Source organism: Cherax quadricarinatus, chromosome 2 (genome assembly GCF_038502225.1).
Source record: "Cherax quadricarinatus isolate ZL_2023a chromosome 2, ASM3850222v1, whole genome shotgun sequence".
NCBI lineage: Eukaryota > Metazoa > Arthropoda > Malacostraca > Decapoda > Parastacidae > Cherax > Cherax quadricarinatus.
Window position 1 is genome coordinate 81244991 of NC_091293.1, and position 23483 is coordinate 81268473.

The window sequence follows — 23483 nt, forward strand, 5'->3', positions numbered from 1 at the left end:
AAAAAAAATACACACACACACACACACACACACACAGTGGAACCTCAAATTTCGAACTTAATCAGTTCCAGGAGCTAGTTCTAAGGTCAAAAAGTTTGAAAGGCGAAGCAATATTTCCCATAAGAAATAGTGGAAATACAATTAATTCGTTCCAGAAACCCAAAAATATTCACAAAAGAATACATTTTATAGATAGTATTACATTATAGTTTTACATACACAACAAATATAGTGTACAATTATTAATAAATTTAAATAAACATATAAAATAACATTTTTACTTACCTTTATTGAAGATTGGTTAGTGGCATCTGGAAGATAGGGAGGAGGAGGAGGAGAGGGAGTTGGGGTTAGTGTTTGGAAGTGGAATCCCCCTCCATAAGGACTTTAGGTATCAAAGCCCTCTCTGGAGTTACTTCCCTTCTGTCTTTTAATGCCACTAGGACCAGCTTGAGTCACTGGACCCCTGTCTCACAAAATAACTGTCCACAGTCCTCTGTTTCTGGCACCTCTAAGATTTCCCTAAAATGGGACATGGTTCTGTCACTGAACTTGTTGCAAAGATGGCTTGCTTTAACTTGCTCAGGGTGGTACTTCTCCACAAACATTTGCACATTACACTTGGCGCAAATCTCCTTAATCTTTGAATCGGGATGTGACTTCCTTGCCTTTTCACAAACAATCGTCTCTGAAACACTATCACCTGCCATCTCTTTATCCTTGATCCACACCAGCAACAACTTCTCAACCTGATCGATTGTCTGTCATCTTTTTTGGTTAGCATATCAACACCTATCGCAACATCAGCTTCCTTGATTTGTTCATTTTTTGCCAGGATAGCAGCGATGGTCAACTTATTTTTCCCGTACATCCTGGCGAGCTCGACAAGTCGCACAGCACTCTCATACTTCTGTATTATTTCTTTCTTCACATCTATGATGTTTCTCACTTTCTTTACCACAGGGGTACCACTAGCAAGTTTCCTTGGGCCCATGGTAGCTTATTTCGCAGTCCCACAAGCACTAAACACAATGAATTAATTGTAAAATGTTTAAATGAGAATGCAGGTTAGTGTGCACTCAAGCATCAACAAAGCCAGACTGGCTCACGGCGCCTGTGCGGGGACGTGGACAGAGCAGGCTGGCAGACAGGTCTGGTACTCGGAGGTTCGAAAGAAGGGGCGAGTTCGATAAGAGGGACAAAGCCAGTTCGAAAAAAGTGGTCTATTTTCGAAGAGTTCTGTAAGTGATACGTTCGAAATTTGAGGTTCCAGTGTAAATATACACACACACACACACACACACACACACACTATGGGTTTTCTTATTTTCTTACTAGTTCTTGTTCTTGTTTATTTCCACTTATCTCCATGGGGAAGTGGAACAGAATTCTTCCTCCATAAGCCATGCGTGTCGTAAGAGGCGACTATATGCCAGGAGCAAGGGACTAGTAACCCCTTCTCCTGTATACATTATTAAATTTTAATTAAAAAAGAAATTTTCGTTTTTCTTTTTGGGTCACCCTGCCTCAGTGGGATACAGCAGGTTTAAAAAACAAAATTATGTAACCTTGTACAATTGGAACTTAATTGTACTAGTATACTATATGCAGTGTTAGGAAACTATTAAAGATAACATTTCACTTGTACAAGTGAAATGCTGTCTTTATCCCTTTCACTGGCCACACCCCTCAAAATTAATATTGCTCCCAGTGTCCACTTGAAAACAAACTTTTTTCTTCTGAAATAGCTGAGAATCTTTTTCTGAAGTTAATCACACTAAATGCAGTGCTTTCTTAAATAAGAACAGAGGAACATTGTAGTAGGTGGAAAAGCTCAAGCAAATACACTCTAATTGTATGCAACTAAACTGTCAAACTATCACTAAACTATCAGTGAACTATCAAATTACTGGTTCATGCTAGGCAGGTCCTACTCTCAGCCAACCATTCCCATTCATATATAATTTTTGACAAAAAATCACTTCAGTTACCTAGAAACAAATGAGCACTGCAGCAAGGCCTGCTGGCAGATCCTACTTACATCCAACAAGTTCTACTCATATACAATTATTGCCAAACAAATGCATTCATATACAAAAAAATAGATGAACATTACAATAAATATACAGTGGCACCCAGAGTTTCGGCCATAATTCGTTCCAGAAGGCTGTTTGAGTGCCGTAACCGAACGAATCTGTCCCACGAGGAATAATGTAAATTAGATTATTCTGTTTCAGACCCCCAAAAATACACTTACAAAAGCACTTACAATAATTCACTTACATAACTGTTTTAATACTAGACGTGCTGTTGGAGTGTCAGCAAAGTAACATTTATGGAGGGATTCAGGGAAACCGGCAGGCCGGACTTGAATCCTTGGAGATGGGAAGTACAGTGTCTGCACTCTGAAGGAGGGATGTTACTGATGCAATTTTATAACTGTAGTGAAAAGCACCCCTCTGGCAAGACAGTGATGGAGTGAATGATGATGATTTTTTTTCATTTTCGGGCCACCCTGCCTTGGTGGGAATCGGCCGATGTGTTAATAAAATAAATACGTATATAAAACATGAAATAATTTTAAAACACTTGAAATTCTGGAAGGTTTCCAGACATTATGGAGAGACGCGATGCTCACGGAGCTCACAGAGAATGTAAACAAACCGGGTGGGACGCGGCGACCGTATTAAAAAGTCAGGCGAGAGTAGCCGTACGGCAAATTTTGTTCGTAATTTGAAATGAACGTATCAGCAAAACACCATAAAGTGGGGCCCTACTGTATTAGTAGCAAAAGTCCCAAATTACTATACATTTCAAAGGGATTAAGTAGCTGAAGCTAACTTCATCTTCCATCATATATCACTTACTGTTGTGACAAGTACAGTGCTGTAATAACTTGCTATCTCGACAATGGAGATTTTCAAATGTTTAGTTCTGGGGGTTGCAAATATGGTTTTGAACACATTTACTCAAAACATGGACTCATATTTGACAATTTCACAATTAAAAATATCAGAAAACACTAGCTGGGCAGTTAAAGAGTTGCAGAGGAGAGGAACAAACTGCAAGATTTGGAGAGATATATGAGAGGAAACAGTTGTGTGATTGTGGGCAGGACTTGCTTAACAAGCAAGTAGACCTACTACAGTGCTACTCTATTCTTAGAATAGTGGTTTTCAGTACAGGGATGAGTCTATAGATTTCAACTTTTTAGGAATATTACCCATGAATAAGTCAACACCCTACTTTCAAATAAATAAATAAATAAAAAGCCTTAGAATTTCAACTTATATTCGAGAATAGGGTGTCTCCTAGCTACATGCTATTTTACCATGTAAATTCGCTTGCAAGAGGTGACCCCATTTCTACCTGTAATTCACTACTTGTTGCAGAAATTCACTTAAGCGAGCATCCCAGCTTAGCAATACTCCATACTTTAACAATCTGAGTATCACTCTAAACTGGATTATATTGACTTTCATAAGATAGAATGACCAGAAAGAAACACAGACTTGAGTGTGAGAGATCAAATAAGTACACTCTGAGCAAAGGCCAATAGTTGATTTTTACTTTAAGTGGCTTCCATCATGTTAAAAGAAAATGAGTAACTGTCCAAATGACATTTGGCTGTACTAACATGAAGACAGGAATATGGGTGGATGGAAGAGAAGGGAGATATGTAAAAACAGGTTCATATATGTATAAGGGAGATTACCAATAGACCCATGGTTGTCCTCAAGAAGGCTCTGGATAGGCACCTAAAGTCAATACCTGATTAGCCGGGCTGTGGTTCGTACATTAATGTGCAGCGAACAGTAACAGCCTGGTTGATCAGCCCTGATCCATCATGAGGCCTGGTCACAGATTGGGCCGTTAGGGCGTTGACCCCCGGAACCCTCTCCAGGTATACTCCAGGTATGCACAGTGTCTCTCCTAAACCTTACAGTATAAAATACAGTACAGCCTCTCCTCACTTAAAGACAAGAGTTCCGTTCCTAAGACCACGTCATTAAACAAATCCGTTGCTAAGTGAGGAGCATACTATAATGGTAGTGGGTTTGTGTCAACTATCTTTGATATTGTTTTAACCCTTCCAGGGTCCACAGGCCCTCTCATAGACTTGTTCTCAGGGTCTCCCAAATTTCAAAAAAAAAAAAAAAAAAAAAAAAAAAAAAAAAAAAAAAAAAAAAAAAAAAAAAAAAAAAAAAAAACTTATGAAAAGATAGAGAATCTTTTCCTGATCATAATGACACCAAAAGTATGAAATTTTATTGAAAACTTACAGAATTATGCTCTCGTGAAGTTACCGGTCTCAACGATGTTTACGCATTGGCGATTTTTGCCCACTTTGAGCCTTATTTTCAGCCAATTTCAATGCACTAGTCGACAAAAATCATAACTATTTCGCTAGAACTCCATTTTTTCTATCGAATGAGTGCAAGAAACCACCCATTTACCGATTTCAACTATCCAATACAGTGGTCAGAATTTAGCAATTTTGCCAATTTCACACAAATTTCAAAAGATGCCAATTTCCAAATAGGGTCCAGAACAAACAAGAAAGACATTCTTGGCACTAAAATAACATTTCCTCTGTTCATTAGTCACGTTCCCACGCCCCTCTTACATTCTTTTGCTTTCCATTTTGAATTTTTATTCTCACAAAAAATAGAAGATTTACTGCTAGGCAGACTACTGCATTAGTGTAGAAATGGTATAAATAATATTGGCGCACTTGTGAAAGAATATTAGACTCACCAGTTGACGTGTATTGGACGCTTAGCATGATTTGTTTACTCTTGAACTTTGGTAAAAATCGAACATTTCTGCTAATTTGAGCTCAATTTCAAGGTACTTTTCATTGTAAAACCAGTCAAAATCATTTCAATTTCTGTAATATGTCTTCCATTCTATAAAATGAGACCAGGAAAACTGGAATACAACAATAAATACCATATGAAAATACAGTGCAAAGCCGCTCTTTTAATCCATAAACACGGTCAAAGTTTTTTTTCTCATTATGCACTGTGTGGTGCAGGATTTTTTTTTTTATACTGTGCATACTGACCACATAGACCCATTCTTTCATATGTAGGCCTACCAGCTTTCTCTCACTAGATTTGAAGGCGCTAGAAATTATGACTACTAGTACGTCAAGGACCCTGGCGCGTAAGCAGTACTAGTACGGCCGAAACCCTGAAAGGGTTAATGTCACTTTTGCACTATTTATAACATTTCTGGTATATTTTTTAAATGTTTATACAGTAGTGTACTGTACAGTGGACCCCCGCTTAACGATCACCTCCCAATGCGACCAATTATGTAAGTGTATTTATGTAAGTGCGTTTGTAGGTGTATGTTTGGGGGTGGTCTGAAATGGACTAATCTACTTCACAATATTCCTTATGGGAACAAATTTGGTCAGTACTGGCACCTGAACATACTTCTGGAATGAAAAAATATCGTTAACCGGGGTCCACTGTACAGTGGACCCCCGCATAACGATGGCATCGCATAGCGATTTTTCCGCATAACGATTACTTTTATCGCAAAATTTTTGCCCCGCATACCGATTAAAAACCCGCATACCGATTTTCGTCCGAGACGCGTCCAATGTGCCCTCACATGTGCCGGCCGTCCCATTGTTTACCAGCCAGCCTCCGCGGTAACATCCAAGCATACACTCGGAATATTTCGTATTATTACAGTGTTTTCGGTGGTGTTTCTGGAAAATAAGTGACCATGGGCCCCAAGAAAGCTTCTAGTGCCAACCCTGTGGTAAAAAGGGTGAGAATTAGTATGGAAATTAAGAAAGATTTTGAAGGGTTTGGGGCTAACCCTGAGAAGCGTATGCCAGTTGTGGAATCCATTGTGCCTACTTCAAAGATTAAGGAAATGTGTGCAGAGTGGTTTGAACTGCAAACCTTTATAGATGAAAATCACCCTGACACAGCTGTTGCAAGCCGTGCTTGTGACTATTTCAATGACAATGTTATGGCCCATTTTAGGAAAGTCTTGAAGAAACGGGAGGTACAGAGCTCTATGGACAGATTTGTTGTGCGACAGAGGTCCAGTGACTCTGAAGCTGGTCCTAGTGGCATTAAAAGAAGAAGGGAAGTAACCCCAGAAAAGGACTTGCTACCTCAAGTCCTAATGGAAGGGGATTCCCCTTCTAAACAGTAAGAAGATAATGCTCTCCCCTCCTCCCATCCCATCAATCATCACCAGATCTTCAATAAAAGTAAGTGTCATGTAATTGTGCATGCCTTTTTCAGTTTGTGTGTATTAAAATTAACATTTCATGTGGTAAAATAAATTTTTTTTCATACTTTTGGGCGTCTTGCACGGATTAATTTTATTTCCATTATTTCTTATGGGGAAAATTAATTCGCATAACGATTATTTCGCATAACGATGAGCCCTCTTGCACGGATTAAAATCGTTAACCGGGGGTCCACTGTATATTGAAATAAAGAGAATAGAGGAAATCAGCTCTAATATACATTATTTAGGTATAAATACTGGTCAGAGCCCGTCGTAAGTCCAAGGCGTCGGTAAACGAGTATGTCACTTAGTGAGGAGAAACTGTACTAACAGCTTAAAAAGTAAAAAATGAAATACAGCCTCTCCTCACTTAGCGACATACTCATTTACTGACGCCTCAGACTTATGATGGGCTCTCTGACCAGTATTCATACCTAAATAATATATAAGAGCTGATTTCTTCTATTCTGTTTATTTCAATATACAGTACACTACTATATAAACATTTAAAAATATACCAGAAATGTTGTAAATAGTGCTAAGGTGACATTAAAACAATATCAGATTTTTTTTTTATTTTTTTTTGATATACAGTAGTAAAATATTTAGTAAAAAGTAACACACAATACTATGTAGCTAACATAGTCGGAGAACCAATCAGGAACCTTCTGGGTAGAAGTGCTGACACAAGCAAGAGAAAGCAGCTGACAAAATGTTCTATTTTATGCTAATATCAACAGTAAGGCATATTTACCTATCACAATTAATCTATTATGACATAAGGCAAAATATCAATAGCACAGAAACATAAAAAATGTGCCAGAACAAATATTATCTAGCATAATATGAAGGACTGCTGCGCAGATAGGAAAGGGACTTTGTGGACACCGCCGACCATAAGGCTTATTATCCTTTTTTCGTCACTTTTATGAGAGAAAATGAATCTGGCACAAGGGCAAACTCTAAGAGAAACTCGTAGCTTATGAAAAAGAAAAAAAGATTTTTTCAAGAAAAAAATATTTCCCAAGTAAGTGCTCAGGTATGCACTTGCTTTTGGCTGTTATCTTGGATGTGAGCTATTCACCTATTTTGTGAAAACCACAATAATAATGAATGGATTGAAGTGATTTCCACAACAATCATAAAAGATTGATTGCTTTACAAGATTAAGATTTAATTTTTGAAATATCTCAATCAGCAATTTTCTAAGGTTCGATTTACATCCATTTTGAGTTATGACCAGTTGGTTGGAACCAAGCTCGGACGTAAGTAAGATGGTAGGTGTAAATGATTTAGGTATAAATACTGGTCAGACAGCTCGTTGTAAGTTCGAGGCATCAATAAATAAGTATGTCGCTAAGTGAGGAGAGGCTGTATACTAAAACTGTTATAAATGGTGCAAAGGTGACATTAAAACAATATCAAAGATGGTCGACAGAAACTCACTACCATTATAGTATGCTCCTTGTTAGCGATAAATTTGCGAAGTGGTCTTAGGAACGGAACTCCGTTAATAGCCCTTTCAGGGTTTTGGCCGTACTAGTACTGCTTACATGCCAGGGTCCTTGACATACTAGTACTCATAAATTCTAGCGCCTTCAAATCTAGTGAGAGAAAGCTGGTAGGCCTACATATGAAAGAATGAGTCTATGTGGTCAGTGTGTGCAGTATAAAAAAAAATCCTGCAGCGCACAGTGCATAATGAGAAAAAAAAAAAACTTTGACCGTGTTTTTGGATTAAAACAGCGACTTTGCATTGTATTTTCGTATGGTATTTATTGTTGTATTCTAGTTTTCCTGGTCTCATTTTATAGAATGAAAGACATATTACAGAAATTGAGATGATTTTGACTGGTTTTACAATGAAAAGTACCTTGAAATTGAGCTCAAAGTAGCAGAAATGCTCGATTTTTACCAAAGTTCAAAAGTAAACAAATCATGCTAAGCGTCCAATACACTTCAACTGGTGAGTCTAATATTCTTTCACAAGTGCACTGATATTATTTATACCATTTCTGCACTAATGCAGTAGTCTGCATAACAATAAATCTTTTATTTTTTGTGAGAATAAAAATTCAAAGTGGAAAGCAAAAGAAATGTAAGAGGGGCCTGGGGATGTGACTAATGAACAGAAAAAAATGTTATTTTAGTGCCAGGAATGTCTGTCTTGTTTATTCTGGACCCTATTTGAAAATTGGCATCTTTTGAAATTTGTGTGAAATTGGCAAAATTGCTAAATTCTGACCACTTTATTGGATAGTTGAAATTGGTAAATGGGTGGTTTCTTCTACTCATTCAATAGAAAAAATGGAGTTCTAGCGAAATAGTTATTACTTTTGTCGACTAGTACACTGGAATTGGCTGAAAATAGGGCTCAAGTGGGCAAAATCGCCGATGCGTAAACATCGTCGAGACTGCTAACTTCGCAAGAGCATAATTCCCTAAGTTTTCCATCAAATTTCGTACTTTTGGTGTCATTATGATCGGGAAAAGATTCTCTATCTTTTCATAAGAATTTTTTTTTTTTTTTTTTTTGAAACTTGGGGGACCCTGAGAACAAGTCTCTGAGAGGGCCTGCAGACCCTGGAAGGGTTAAGTGAGGAGAAGCTGTATAAAAATAACTGATGAAGCTGCCAAATGTTATTTCTGAGAAGATCACCTACAAACATTGGCAACATAATCTCAGTAACCAATCAAACAATTTATCAAATTGGTCTTATTTTAAAAACTGTGAACTTTTTTGTATAGAAAGCGCATTTTTCACTTGCTGGCAAATTCATCAGTTTCTTCTTAGTGCCTAGTACATTTCCCATAGGGAAATGCAATAATAATAGTAAAACATAATATTAACACTAAGCACAATATTACCTGTTTAAGGAGTCCATCAGCCTCATCTAATACAAAGAATTTGCAGGACTGCAGAGACAGCTGTCCAGTATTAATAAGATCCTCCAAGCGTCCAGGAGTGCCACAAACAATATCTATTCCTGCATTGAGTGCTGCTATCTGATCCTTCACAGGTATGCCACCAACAACAAGAAGGTCACGAACCACTGGATTATCCAGAAACTTACGGAATAGCTGAACTTGTTTTAAGGTCTGTTCTGCAAGTTCTCTTGAGGGCTGGTAAAATGAAAACAAATAGTAAGTTGTGAATTAACACAGGTTAGAAAAAAATAACACCATTTCAACTAATTTTCAAACAGCACGGTTTATCACAAAAATAATGAACTATACCAGTTTATCCAATGAACTGATTATGGCATCATATGATGATTACATTATAGTTCAGTTATGGAGTCTCATGACAGCTATATGCGCTAGTGGCTTTCTTTTGTTCTTAACAATATTTTATTACCTGTAAACTAAATTTTTATACTGCACCAGGAACAATACATTAGTTTGCATTACAAATTCTAGCATAGCAACTCTTTGAACTCTACCTTGGCACTCGGGAAAAATTTCTGAACAAGGCTATACCCTCACGTCATTCATAATGACATCTCTCGAACACTGATATTGATACACATAAGAGACTAATAAATTAGAACAGTTCTAAGTGGTGAAAGTGTTTCTTTCCCTTTAGAGTGCATATGAATCAGTTTTCATTACAAGTGAACATTATAGAGGATGTCATAATCAGCTTATCATTTTTTTTTTTGTTTGAACACACTGGCTATCTCCCATTGAGGCAGGGTAACCCAAAAAAGAAAAACACTTTCCCCACCATTCACACATAATCACTGTCTTTGCAGAGGCACTCAGATATGACAGTTTAGATGTAACCCTAAACCCCTCCTTTAAAGCGCAGGTATTGTACTTCCCATCTCCAGGCCTCAAGTCCAGCTAACCGGTTTCCCTGAATCCCTTCACAAAATACTGTATTACTCTGCTCAAACTCCAACAGCTCGTCAGGTCCTAAAAACCATTCATCTCCATTCACTCCTATCTAACATGCTCACATGCCTGCTCTTTGTCCAAGCTCCTTGCACAAAACCTCTTTTACCCCCTCCCTCCATCATCTACTAAAGATTTAAACACCCTCCAAGTCATCCTATTTTGTTCCATCCTCTCTAAATAATCAAACCACCTCAACAGCCCCTCTTTAGTCCTCTGAATAATACTTTTAGTAACTCCATACCTAATCTTAATTTCTACTCTACAAATTATAGGTAGTAGGTTGGTAGACAGCAACCGCCCAGGGAAGTACTACCGTCCTGCCAGATGACTGTAAAACAGAAACCTGTAACTGTTTTACATGATGGTAGGATTGCTGGTCTCTTTCTGTCTCATAAACACGCTAGATAACAGGGATATCTTGCTACTCCTACTTACACTTTGGTCACACTTCACAGACACGGACATGCATATATACATATACATACATCTAGGTTTTTCTCCTTTTTCTAAATAGCTCTTGTTCTTCTTTATTTCTTCTATTGTAAATGGGGAAGTGGAAAAGAATCTTTCCTCCGTAAGCCATGCGTGTCGTATGAGGCGACTAAAATGCCGGGAGCAATGGGCTAGTAACCCCATCTCCTGTAAACATTTACTAAAAAAGAGAAGAAGAAAAACTTTATAAAACTGGGATGCTTGAATGTGCGTGGATGTAGTGCGGATGACAAGAAACAGATGATTGCTGATGTTATGAACGAAAAGAAGTTGGATGTCCTGGCCCTAAGCGAAACAAAGCTGAAGGGGGTAGAGGAGTTTCGGTGGGGGGAAATAAATGGGATTAAATCTGGAGTATCTGAGAAAGTTAGAGCTAAGGAAGGGGTAGCAATAATGTTGAAGGATCAGTTATGGAAGGAGAAGAGAGAACATGAATGTGTAAATTCAAGGATTATGTGGATTAAAGTAAAGGTTGGATGCGAAAAGTGGGTCATAAAAAGCGTGTATGCACCTGGAGAAGAGAGGAATGTAGAGGAGAGAGAGAGATTTTGGGAGATGTTAAGTGAATGTATAGGAACCTTTGAACCAAGTGAGAGAGTAATTGTGGTAGAGGACCTGAATGCTAAAGTAGGAGAAACTTTTAGAGAGGGTGTAGTAGGTAAGTTTGGGGTGCCAGGTGTAAACGATAATAGAAGCCCTTTGATTGAACTTTGTATAGAAAGGGGTTTAGTTATAGGTAATACATATTTTAAGAAAAAGAGGATAAATAAGTATACAAGATATGATGTAGGGCGAAATGACAGTAGTTTGTTGGATTATGTATTAGTAGATAAAAGACTGTTGAGTAGACTTCAGGATGTACATGTTTATAGAGGGGCCACAGATATATCAGATCACTTTTTAGTTGTAGCTACACAGAGTAAAAGGTAGATGGGATACAAGGAGAATAGAAGCATCAGGGAAGAGAGAGGTGAAGGTTCATAAACTAAAAGAGGAGGCAGATAGGGTAAGATATAAACAGCTATTGGAGGATAGATGGGCTAACAAGAGCATAGGCAATGGGGTCGAAGAGGTATGGGGTAGGTTTAAAAATGTAGTGTTAGAGTGTTCAGCAGAAGTTTGTGGTTACAGGAAAGTGGGTGCGGGAGGGAAGAGGAGCGATTGGTGGAATGATGATGAAAAGAGAGTAGTAAGGGAGAAAAAGTTAGCATATGAGAAGTTTTTACAAAGTAGAAGTGATGCAAGGAGGGAAGAGTATATGGAGAAAAAGAGAGAGGTTAAGAGAGTGGTGAAGCAATGTAAAAAGAGAGCAAATGAGAGAGTGGGTGAGATGTTATCAACAAATTTTGTTGAAAATAAGAAAAAGTTTTGGAGCGAGATTAACAAGTTGAGGAAGCCTTGAGAACAAATGGATGTGTCAGTTAAAAATAGGAGAGGAGAGTTATCAAATGGAGAGTTAGAGGTATTGGGAAGATGGAGGGAATATTTTGAGGAATTGTTAAATGATGAAGAAGATAGGGAAGCTGTGATTTCATGTATAGGGTAAGGAGGAATAACATCTTGTAGGAGTGAGGAAGAGTCAGCTGTGAGTGTGGGGGAAGTTTGTGAGTGAGTAGGTAAAATGAAAGGAGGTAAGGCAGCTGGGATTGATGAGATAAAGATAGAAATGTTAAAAGCAGGTGGGGATATAGTTTTGGAGTGGTTGGTGCTGTTATTTAATAAATGTATGGAAGAGGGTAAGGTACCTAGGGATTGGCAGAGAGCATGCATAGTTCTTTTGTATAAAGGCAAAGGGGACAAAAGAGAGTGCAAAAATTACAGGGGGATAAGTGTTGAATGATGATGAAAGTATTTTCTTTTTTTGGGATTTTCTTTCTTTTTTTAGGCCACCCTGCCTCGGTGGGAGACGGCCGACTTGTTGAAGGAAAAAAAAAAGAAGAAGAAGAAGAAGAAGAAGAAGAAGAAGAAGAAGAAGAAGAAGAAGAAGAAGAAGAAGAAGAAGAAGAAAAAAAAAAAAAAAAAAAAGTCTGTTGAGTACACCTGGTAAAGTGTATGGTAGAGTTATTTAAAGAATTAAAAGTAAAATGCAGAATAGGATAGCAGATGAACAAGGAGGCTTTAGGAAAGGTAGGGGGTGTGTGGACCAGGTGTTTACAGTGAAACATATAAGTGAACAGTATTTAGATAAGGCTAAAGAGGTTTTTGTGGCATTTATGGATTTGGAAAAGGCATATGACAGGGTGGACAGGGAGCAATGTGGCAGATGTTGCAGGTGTATGGTATAGGAGGTAGGTTACTGAAAGCAGTGAAGAGTTTTTACGAGGATAGTGAGGCTCAAGTTAGAGTATGTAGGAGGGAGGGAGATTATTTCCAAGTAAAAGTAGGCATTAGACAAGGATGTGTGATGTCACCGTGGCTATTTAATATATTTATAGATGGGGTTGTAAGAGAAGTAAATGCGAGGGTTTTGGCAAGAGGCGTGGAGTTAAAAGACAAAGAATCACACAAAGTGGGAGTTGTCACAGTTGCTCTTTGCTGACGACACTGCTCTTGGGAGATTCTGAAGAGAAGTTGCAGAGGTTGGTGGATGAATTTGGTAGGGTATGTAAAAGAAGAAAATTAAAGGTGAATACAGGAAAGAGTAAGGTTATGAGGATAACAAAAAGATTAGGTGATGAAAGATTGGATATCAGATTGGAGGGAGAGAGTATGGAGGAGGTGAATATATTCAGATATTTGGGAGTGGACATGTCAGCGGATGGGTCTATGAAAGATGAGGTGAATCACAGAATTGATGAGGGGAAAAGGGTGAGTGGTGCACTTAGGAGTCTGTGAAAACAAAGAACTTTGTCCTTGGAGGCAAAGAGGGAAATGTATGAGAGTATAGTTTTACCAACGCTCTTATATGGGTGTGAAGCATCGGTGATGAATGTTGCAGCGAGGAGAAGGCTGGAGGCAGTGGAGATGTCATGTCTGAGGGCAATGTGTGGTGTGAACATAATGCAGAGAATTCGTAGTTTGGAAGTTAGGAGGAGGTGCAGGATTGCTAAAACTGTTGTCCAGAGGGCTGAGGAAGGGTCGTTGAGGTGGTTCGGACATGTAGAGAGACTGGAGCAAAACAGAATGACTTCAAGAGTTTATCAGTCTGTAGTGGAAGGAAGGCGGGGTAGGGGTCGGCCTAGGAGAGGTTGGAGGGAGGGGGTAAAAAAGGTTTTGTGTGCAAGGGGCTTGGACTTCCAGCAGGCATGCGTGAGCGTGTTTGATAGGAGTGAATGGAGACAAATGGTTTTTAATACTTGACATGCTGTTGGAGTGTGAGCAAAGTAACATTTATGAAGGGATTCAGGGAAACCGGTAGGCCGGACTTGAGTCCTGGAGATGGGAAGTACAGTGCCTGCACTCTGAAGGAGGGGTGTTAATGTTGCAGTTTAGAAACAGTAGTGTAAAGCACCCTTCTGGCAAGACAGTGATGGAGTGAATGATGGTGAAAGTTTTTCTTTTTCGGGCCACCCTGCCTTGGTGGGAATCGGCCAGTGTGCTAATAAAAAAAAAATAAAATAAATTATCTGCATAATATTTACACCACACATTGCCCTTAGACACAACATCTCCACTGCCTCCAGCCTCCTCCATGCTGCACCATTTGCAACCCATGCTTCACAACCAATATAAGAGTTGGTACCATTATACTCTCATAAATTTCATTCTTTGCCTCTGTGGAAAACATTCGTTGTTTCCACAGATACCTTAATGTACCACTCACCCATTTTCTTTCATCAGTTCTATGGTTTACCTTGTCCTTCATAAACCCATCTGCTGATAAGTCTAATTCCAAATACTCACTTCTTCCATACTCCCTCCCTCCAATGTGATATCCAATTTTTCTTTACCTAACTCGTTTGATACCCTCATCACCTTCCTCTTACCTATGTTCATTTTCAACTTTTTTCCTTTACATACCCTCTCAAACTCATCCACTAACATTTGCAACTTCTCTTTAGAATCTCCCAAAAGCACAGTATCATCAGCAGAAAGTAAGTGTCATCCTCCATTTTGTATTTGATTCCCCATAATTTAATCCTACCCCTCTCCCCAACACCCTACCATTTGTGATGAATGGTTTGAAAAACCGACAAGTTGAAGATTGAGACACTTATGCAGCATATGGAAATCTTTATTCAGGAAACGTTTCGCCACACAGTGGCTTCATCAGTCCAATACAAAGAGGAAGGCGTAAGGAGAGGAGGAGAATGAGGTAATCAGTCCCTCAACCTGGAGTCGATGTGTTCAGTCCATCAATCTTGTAGAATGTACAGCATAGGGCCGTAGACGTGGCTTATATACTGTAGTGAGGTGACGTGAAGCAGATGGAGGCGGGGTCATAGTGGTACCATCCACTAGTCGAAGTAGGTCTTCGTCCAAAGGTTGAACAAGTGTTGAAGAATTCTTTGTAACAAGATCCCATAATGCTGCAGTGTCCGACAGTTGTGATGAATGGTTTGAAAAACCGACAAGTTGAAGATTGAGACACTTATGCAGCATATGGAAATCTTTATTCAGGAAACGTTTCGCCACACAGTGGCTTCATCAGTCCAATACAAAGAGGAAGGCGTAAGGAGAGGAGGAGAATGAGGTAATCAGTCCCTCAACCTGGAGTCGATGTGTTCAGTCCATCAATCTTGTAGAATGTACAGCATAGGGCCGTAGACATGGCTTATATACTGTAGTGAGGTGACGTGAAGCAGATGGAGGCGGGGTCATAGTGGTACCATCCACTAGTCGAAGTAGGTCTTCGTCCAAAGGTTGAACAAGTGTTGAAGAATTCTTTGTAACAAGATCCCATAATGCTGCAGTGTCCGACAGTTGTGATGAATGGTTTGAAAAACCGACAAGTTGAAGATTGAGACACTTATGCAGCATATGGAAATCTTTATTCAGGAAACGTTTCGCCACACAGTGGCTTCATCAGTCCAATACAAAGAGGAAGGCGTAAGGAGAGGAGGAGAATGAGGTAATCAGTCCCTCAACCTGGAGTCGATGTGTTCAGTCCATCAATCTTGTAGAATGTACAGCATAGGGCCGTAGACGTGGCTTATATACTGTAGTGAGGTGACGTGAAGCAGATGGAGGCGGGGTCATAGTGGTACCATCCACTAGTCGAAGTAGGTCTTCGTCCAAAGGTTGAACAAGTGTTGAAGAATTCTTTGTAACAAGATCCCATGATGCTGCAGTGTCCGACAGTTGTGATGAATGGTTTGAAAAACCGACAAGTTGAAGATTGAGACACTCATGCAGCATATGGAAATCTTTATTCAGGAAACGTTTCGCCACACAGTGGCTTCATCAGTCCAATACAAAGAGGAAGGCGTAAGGAGAGGGGGAGAATGAGGTAATCAGTCCCTCAACCTGGAGTCGATGTGTTCAGTCCATCAATCTTGTAGAATGTACAGCATAGGGCCGTAGACGTGGCTTATATACTGTAGTGAGGTGACGTGAAGCAGATGGAGGCGGGGTCATAGTGGTACCATCCACTAGTCGAAGTAGGTCTTCGTCCAAAGGTTGAACAAGTGTTGAAGATTTCCATATGCTGCATAAGTGTCTCAATCTTCAACTTGTCGGTTTTTCAAACCATTCATCACAACTGTTGGACACTGCAGCATTATGGGATCTTTTTACAAAGAATTCTTCAACACTTGTTCAACCTTTGGACGAAGACCTACTTCGACTAGTGGATGGTACCACTATGACCCCGCCTCCATCTGCTTCACGTCACCTCACTACAGTATATAAGCCACGTCTACGGCCCTATGCTGTACATTCTACAAGATTGATGGACTGAACACATCGACTCCAGGTTGAGGGACTGATTACCTCATTCTCCTCCTCTCCTTACGCCTTCCTCTTTGTATTGGACTGATGAAGCCACTGTGTGGCGAAACGTTTCCTGAATAAAGATTTCCATATGCTGCATAAGTATCTCAATCTTCACCCTACCATTTACTTCTTTTACAACCCCATCTATAAATATATTAAACAACAATGGTGACACTACACATCCCTGTCTAAGGCCTACTTTTACTGGGAAGTAATCTTCCTCTCTCCTACACACCCTAACCTGAGCCTCACTATCCTCATAAAACTCTTTAAGGATTAAGGATTTAATTTCTTTGCATAGTTTACAATGTGTAATTACAATTTTGATTTATAAATAAATAATTTTTTTTTTTTATTATCACACTGGCCGATTCCCACCAAGGCAGGGTGGCCCGAAAAAGAAAAACTTTCACCATCATTCACTCCATCACTGTCTTGCCAGAAGGGTGCTTTACACTACAGTTTTTAAACTGCAACATTAACACCCCTCCTTCAGAGTGCAGGCACTGTACTTCCCATCTCCAGGACTCAAGTCCGGCCTGCCGGTTTCCCTGAACCCCTTCATAAATGTTACTTTGCTCACACTCCAACAGCACGTCAAGTATTAAAAACCATTTGTCTCCATTCACTCCTATCAAACACGCTCACGCATGCCTGCTGGAAGTCCAAGCCCCTCGCACACAAAACCTCTTTTACCCCCTCCCTCCAACCTTTCCTAGGCCGACCCCTACCCCGCCTTCCTTCCACTACAGACTGATACACTCTTGAAGTCATTCTGTTTTGCTCCATTCTGTCCACATGTCCGAACCACCTCAACAACCCTTCCTCAGCCCTCTGGACAACAGTTTTGGTAATCCCGCACCTCCTCTTAACTTCCAAACTACGAATTCTCTGCATTATATTCACACCACACATTGCTCTCAGATAAAGTTTATTTCTTTGTAAAGGTTACAATGTGTAATTACAATTTTGATTTGCTAAGTACAAAGATAGCCACTGTAGTGTAAAGCACCCTTCTGGTAAGACAGTGATGGAGTGAATGATGGTGAAAGTTTTTTTTTTTCGGGCCACCCTGCCTTGGTGGGAATCGGCCAGTGTGATAATAAAAATAATAAAAAGATAGCCACTATCATGCTGAGGCATTTCAGGCAAACTAATCCTAATAAATAGTAACTAATTAAAACTAGAAAAGATAAAGTACATAGTAACTGTGCTTAAAACTAAACAAGGAATAGTGGTTAGCTGTTTTACAATCTTATTTAAACTTAGTACAAAATCTAACTTACAAGTAATATTGCAGGTGGTAATATTTTATGGAATGGCAGAATTAAAAGCTAGAAGGTCACATGATAAGACTAATTAGCAGATGTTTTGGCAGATTTGGTTAATATTGAGAAACAAAATGATTTTATGGATTGGCAGAATTAAGAGCCTAGAGCTCACATGATAAAGCTAGTTAGGAGAAGTTTGGTTGATTTGGTTAATATTGTCAGAAAAGATGATTTTTTTAGCAAAGTCCTAAATTTATAAGCTGTCAGGGGATCCTTGACCTGTTCCCGTAGCGAGTTCCAGATCTTCGGGCCTTTTATGTGCATAGCGTTCTTGCATAGTGAGAGTCTGACTTGAGTGATGTAGAAAAGTGCCTTATGGCTTGTATTGTGTCTGTTCATTCTGTCGTAACTGTCGAGTAGTAGTTTTAAGCGAGGGTTTACAGTTGAGTTTAAAGTTCTGTATATGTAGTATATATTTTGAGGAACTTTTAAATGTTAAGGAAGAAACAGAGGCAGTAATTTCATGTACTGGTCAGGGAGGTATACCATCTTTTAGGAGACAAGAAGAGCAGAATGTAAGTGTGGGGGAGGTACGTGAGGCATTACGTAGAATGAAAGGGGGTAAAGCAGCTGGAACTGATGGGATCATGACAGAAATGTTAAAAGCAGGGGAAGATATAGTGTTGGAGTGGTTGGTACTTTTGTTTAATAAATGTATGAAAGAGGGGAAGGTACCTAGGGATTGGCAGAGAGCATGTATAGTCCCTTTATATAAAGGGAAAGGGGACAAAAAGAGACTAAAAATTATAGAGGAATAAGTTTACTGAGTATACCAGGAAAAGTGTACGGTAGGGTTATAATTGAAAGAATTAGAGGTAAGACAGAATGTAGGATTGCGGATGAGCAAGGAGGTTTCAGAGTGGGTAGGGGATGTGTAGATCAAGTGTTTACATTGAAGCATATATGTGAACAGTATTTAGATAAAGGTAGGGGAGTTTTTATTGCATTTATGGATTTAGAAAAGGCATATGATAGAGTGGATAGAGGAGCAATGTGGCAGATGTTGCAAGTATATGGAATAGGTGGTAAGTTATTAAATGCTGTAAAGAGTTTTTATGAGGATAGTGAGGCTCAGGTTAGGGTGTGTAGAAGAGAGGGAGACTACTTCCCGGTAAAAGTAGGTCTTAGACAGGGATGTGTAATGTCACCATGGTTGTTTAATATATTTATAGATGGGGTTGTAAAGGAAGTAAATCCTAGGGTGTTTGGGAGAGGGGTGGGATTAAATTTTGGGGAATCAAATTCAAAATGGGAATTGACACAGTTACTTTTTGCTGATGATACTATGCTTATGGGAGATTTTAAAGAAAAATTGCGAAGGTTAGTGGATGAGTTTGGGAATGTGTGTAAAGGTAGAAAGTTGAAAGTGAACATAGAAAAGAGTAAGGTGATGAGGGTGTCAAATGATTTAGATAAAAAAAATTGGATATCAAATTGGGGAGGAGGAGTATGGAAGAAGTGAATGTTTTCAGATACTTGGGAGTTGATGTGTTGGCGGATGGATTTATGAAGGATGAGGTTAATCATAGAATTGATGAGGGAAAAAAGGTGAGTGGTGCGTTGAGGTATATGTGGAGTCAAAAAACGTTATCTATGGAGGCAAAGAAGGGAATGTATGAAAGTATAGTAGTACCAACACTCTTATATGGGTGTGAAGCTTGGGTGGTAAATGCAGCAGCGAGGAGACGGTTGGAGGCAGTGGAGATGTCCTGTTTAAGGGCAATGTGTGGTGTAAATATTATGCAGAAAATTCGGAGTGTGGAAATTAGGAAAAGGTGTGGAGTTAATAAAAGTATTAGTCAGAGGGCAGAAGAGGGGTTGTTGAGGTGGTTTGGTCATTTAGAGAGAATTGATCAAAGTAGAATGACATGGAAAGCATATAAATCTATAGGGGAAGGAAGGCGGGGTAGGGGTCGTCCTCGAAAGGGTTGGAGAGAGGGGGTAAAGGAGGTTTTGTGGGCAAGGGGCTTGGACTTCCAGCAAGAGTGTGTGAGCGTGTTAGATAGGAGTGAATGGAGACGAATGGTACTTGGGACCTGACGATCTGTTGGAGTGTGAGCAGGGTAATATTTAGTGAAGGGATTCAGGGAAACCGGTTTTTTTCATATAGTCGGACTTGAGTCCTGGAAATGGGAAGTACAATGCCTGCACTTTAAAGGAGGGGTTTGGGATATTGGCAGTTTGGAGGGATATGTTGTGAATCTTTATATGTGTATGCTTCTAAACTGTTGTATTCTGAGCACCTCTGCAAAAACAGTGATAATGTGCGAGTGTGGTGAAAGTGTTGAATGATGATGAAAGTATTTTCTTTTTGGGGATTTTCTTTCTTTTTTGGGTCACCCTGCCTCGGTGGGAGACGGCCGACTTGTTGGAAAAAAAAAAAAAATGTAGTAGGCACAATAATAAGAGTGTGTCTTGTATATTTAGCAAGTTGAGTCTTTTGAAAAGTGGTGGGGAGTGCTGTCTAGCACAGGAGCTGGTTATCACCCACACAGCAGTTTTTTGTTGGATTATTAAGGTGGTTGGCAATGGTAGAGCCCCAGGCACAAATGCCATAGGTGAGGTAAGGATACATTAGAGAGTGGTACAGGGTAAGGAGAGTCGTTTGTGGTACATGATATCGTATCTTGGAGAGGATTCCTAATGATTTGGAAATTTTCTTGTCTCTGTCATGGGTATGGGACTGAAATTTAACCCTTTGACTGTTTTGGTCGTATATATATGTCTTAAGCGCCACTGTTTCAGACGTATTAATACGTGTAAGCCCACATGTGAAAGAATGGGTCTGTGTGGTCAGTGTGGACCACATAAAAAAAAATCCTGCAGCACACAGTGCATAATGAGAAAAAAAAAAAACTGACTTTTTTTGGATTAAAACTCCGGCTTTGAGGTGTATTTTCGTATAGTATTTATCGTTGTATTCTCATTTTCAGAAATAGAGATGATTTTGATTAGTTTCACAATGAAAATGACCTTGAAATTGAGCTCAAAGTAGCGGAACTGTTCGATTTTTACCAATGTTCAGGAGTAAGCAAATCACACCACACGTTTAATACATGTCAACTGGGGAGACTAATATTCTTTCACTAATGCACTGATATTACTTATACCATTTTTACAATAATGCAATAGTCTCCATAACAGTAGATTTTGTATTTTTTGTATGAATAAAAAATCAAAATAGAAAGCAATAGTAATATAAGAGGGGGCCTAGAGACATGACTAATGAACAGAGGATATGTTATTTTAGTGCCAAGAATGTCTACATTGTTTATTCTGGACCCTATTTTGAAATTGGCATCTTTTTTAATTTGCGTGAAATTGGCCAAACTGCCAATTTCTGACCACTTTATTGGGTAATTCAAATCGGTAAATGGGCAGTTTCTTGTACTCAACTGATAGAAAAAATGGAGTTCTAAAGAAATAGCTATGAGTTTGGTCAACTGGAACAACAGAACTGGCCAAAAACAGGGCTCAAAATCAGCGAAATCGCCGATGCGTATGTGTCACCGAGACTGCTAACTTCGTGGGAGTGTAATTCCACGAGTTTTCAACCAAATTTCGTACTTTTGGTGTCATTACCATCAGGAAAAGATTCTCTATCATTTCATAAGAATTTTTTTTTTTTTTTTTTCCAAAAATTTTGCGACATAGAATGCCAGTTTCAGAAAGGGGCTTGCAACAGTCAAAGGATTAAGATTATAGTCAAGGAGAAGACCTAGAAATTTGCCCACTGTGTGTCTTGATATAGCAGAACCATTGAACAGTATGCTAAATTGAATATTTGAGGCTCTATTGCCAAACAGCATGAATTATGTTTTGTCAATGTTGAGAGCGAGTTTGTTGGTCGTCATCCAAGAATATATCTTCAGCAGTTCATTGTTTACAGTGTTTCCAAGCACAGCTTGGTCTGAATGGGAGTAGACATATGTAGTGTCATCTGCGAATAGACCTGGTTTAAGGAGTTGGGATGCACTGGGGAGATCATTAATGTAGATGAGGAGTGGGCCTAGGACACTACCCTGGGGTACTCCTACAGCTACAGGTTGGATAGCGGAGTTGACTCCATTTGCATGTACATACTGGTGTCTGTCGTTAAGATAGGATTTTAGGTAGTCAAGAGAATGTCCGCTTATGCCGTAATAATTCAATTTGAGGTGCAAGAGATTGGTCAACTGTGTCAAATGCTTTTCATAGGTCGATAAAGAGCCCCAGAGGATATTCATTTTTATCGAGAGCTGTGTATATTAGGTCAAGCATTTGTATAATAGCATCATTCGCACTATTTTTTGGTCTAAACCCAAACTGGCATGGGTTAAGTATGTTGTTGGATGTAAGGTAGGAGTAAAGTCGCTTGTGTATTATTTTTGATAAGGGTCTGTAATTGTTCAAATCATCATTTAGTAACTTACTACCTATTCCATACACTTGCAACATCTGCCACACTGCTCCCCTATCCACCCTATCATATGTTTTTTTTTAAATCCATAAATGCAACAAAAACTTTCCTACCTTTAACTAAATATTGTTCACTTACATACTTCAATGTAAACACTTGATCTACACATCCCCTACACATTCTAAAGCCTCCTTGTTTAACTCTGATCCTGCTCTATGTCTCACATTTAATTCTTTCAATAATAACCCTACCATACACTTTACCTGGTATACTCAGTAAACTTATTCCCCTATAATTTTAACATTCCCCTCTTTCATATAGTTATTGAACAAAAGTATCAACCACTCAAATTTCAGCATGTAGGACTTAGAAGACAATGTTGGATTACACAATGAATAATTCAGATTTAAGAGGAGCAATTATTAAGGTGATTTGGGGATTTAGATATGCAAGTCTGTGTGGAAGAAGAAGGGTCACAGAGAGGGGTACAAGAGGTTTTATGTGGTAGAGGCACAAGCATCCAGCAGGTGTTCCATCAGATCTTTAGCTGTTGTGAGCAAGATAAAAATTTTGGAGGGCCATTTGAATTGTTATGTCTGCATACTTCTGGCAAGACAGCTACTAAATAATTAATGACAAATAGTTGCTTTTTTTTCTGGGGTCACCCTACTTCAGTGGAAGACAATCAGTGGGGTTTTGTAAAAAATAAAACTAAACCTTGCATTAGTACTACACAAATTAGATAAAAGTGCATACTGTATCATGTGTGGTAGCTCTTACCTCAATTATTACAGCTTGTGGAGCATTGTTCTGAACCTTTTGTGGTTTATCTCCACCTCCCTTAACACCTGAGCTTACAATGCATTCCTTGTTGGCCTGACACACTGCTATGTATCCTGACTTAGGTGGGAATTTGAACTCCGTTGCACCAAAGTTGAAAGACATCTCTGCGTTCTGGAAATTTCAGAAATTATTAACATTTCCAAACATTCAAAGACCATTTTATGAAATGTAGATCTGTCAACATCTTCATTAATTATCACTACATACCAGATTAACAATGTCTCTCATAGTAACCGTGCAAATCAAAAAGGTGTCAAGTCATCCTAGGAACTTCAATATCACCAAGATACTATCAGAGGGAAAACGTACACTACTGTCATATAGAGGAATACTCTACCTGACTGACACTATAATTAACCAGTTCATCGATCAAATCCACA

The 23483-nt window shown here is 39.1% G+C and overlaps 1 protein-coding gene across 1 annotated transcript in view; it reads right to left on the reverse strand.

The window, feature by feature from the left end:
- The window catches only part of Ddx1 (ATP-dependent RNA helicase Ddx1), a 100900-nt gene extending 77665 nt beyond the window's left edge, over nucleotides 1-23235 (reverse strand). The window contains exons 1-2 of the mRNA XM_070089352.1: nucleotides 23041-23235; nucleotides 9133-9387 (exon numbers count right to left, since the gene is read on the reverse strand). Of these exons, the coding sequence (XP_069945453.1) occupies nucleotides 9133-9387; nucleotides 23041-23205 (420 nt within the window). The 5' untranslated portion in view covers nucleotides 23206-23235. The remainder of the gene's footprint in view (nucleotides 1-9132; nucleotides 9388-23040) is intronic.
- Between the last annotated feature and the right edge of the window lie 248 nt (nucleotides 23236-23483).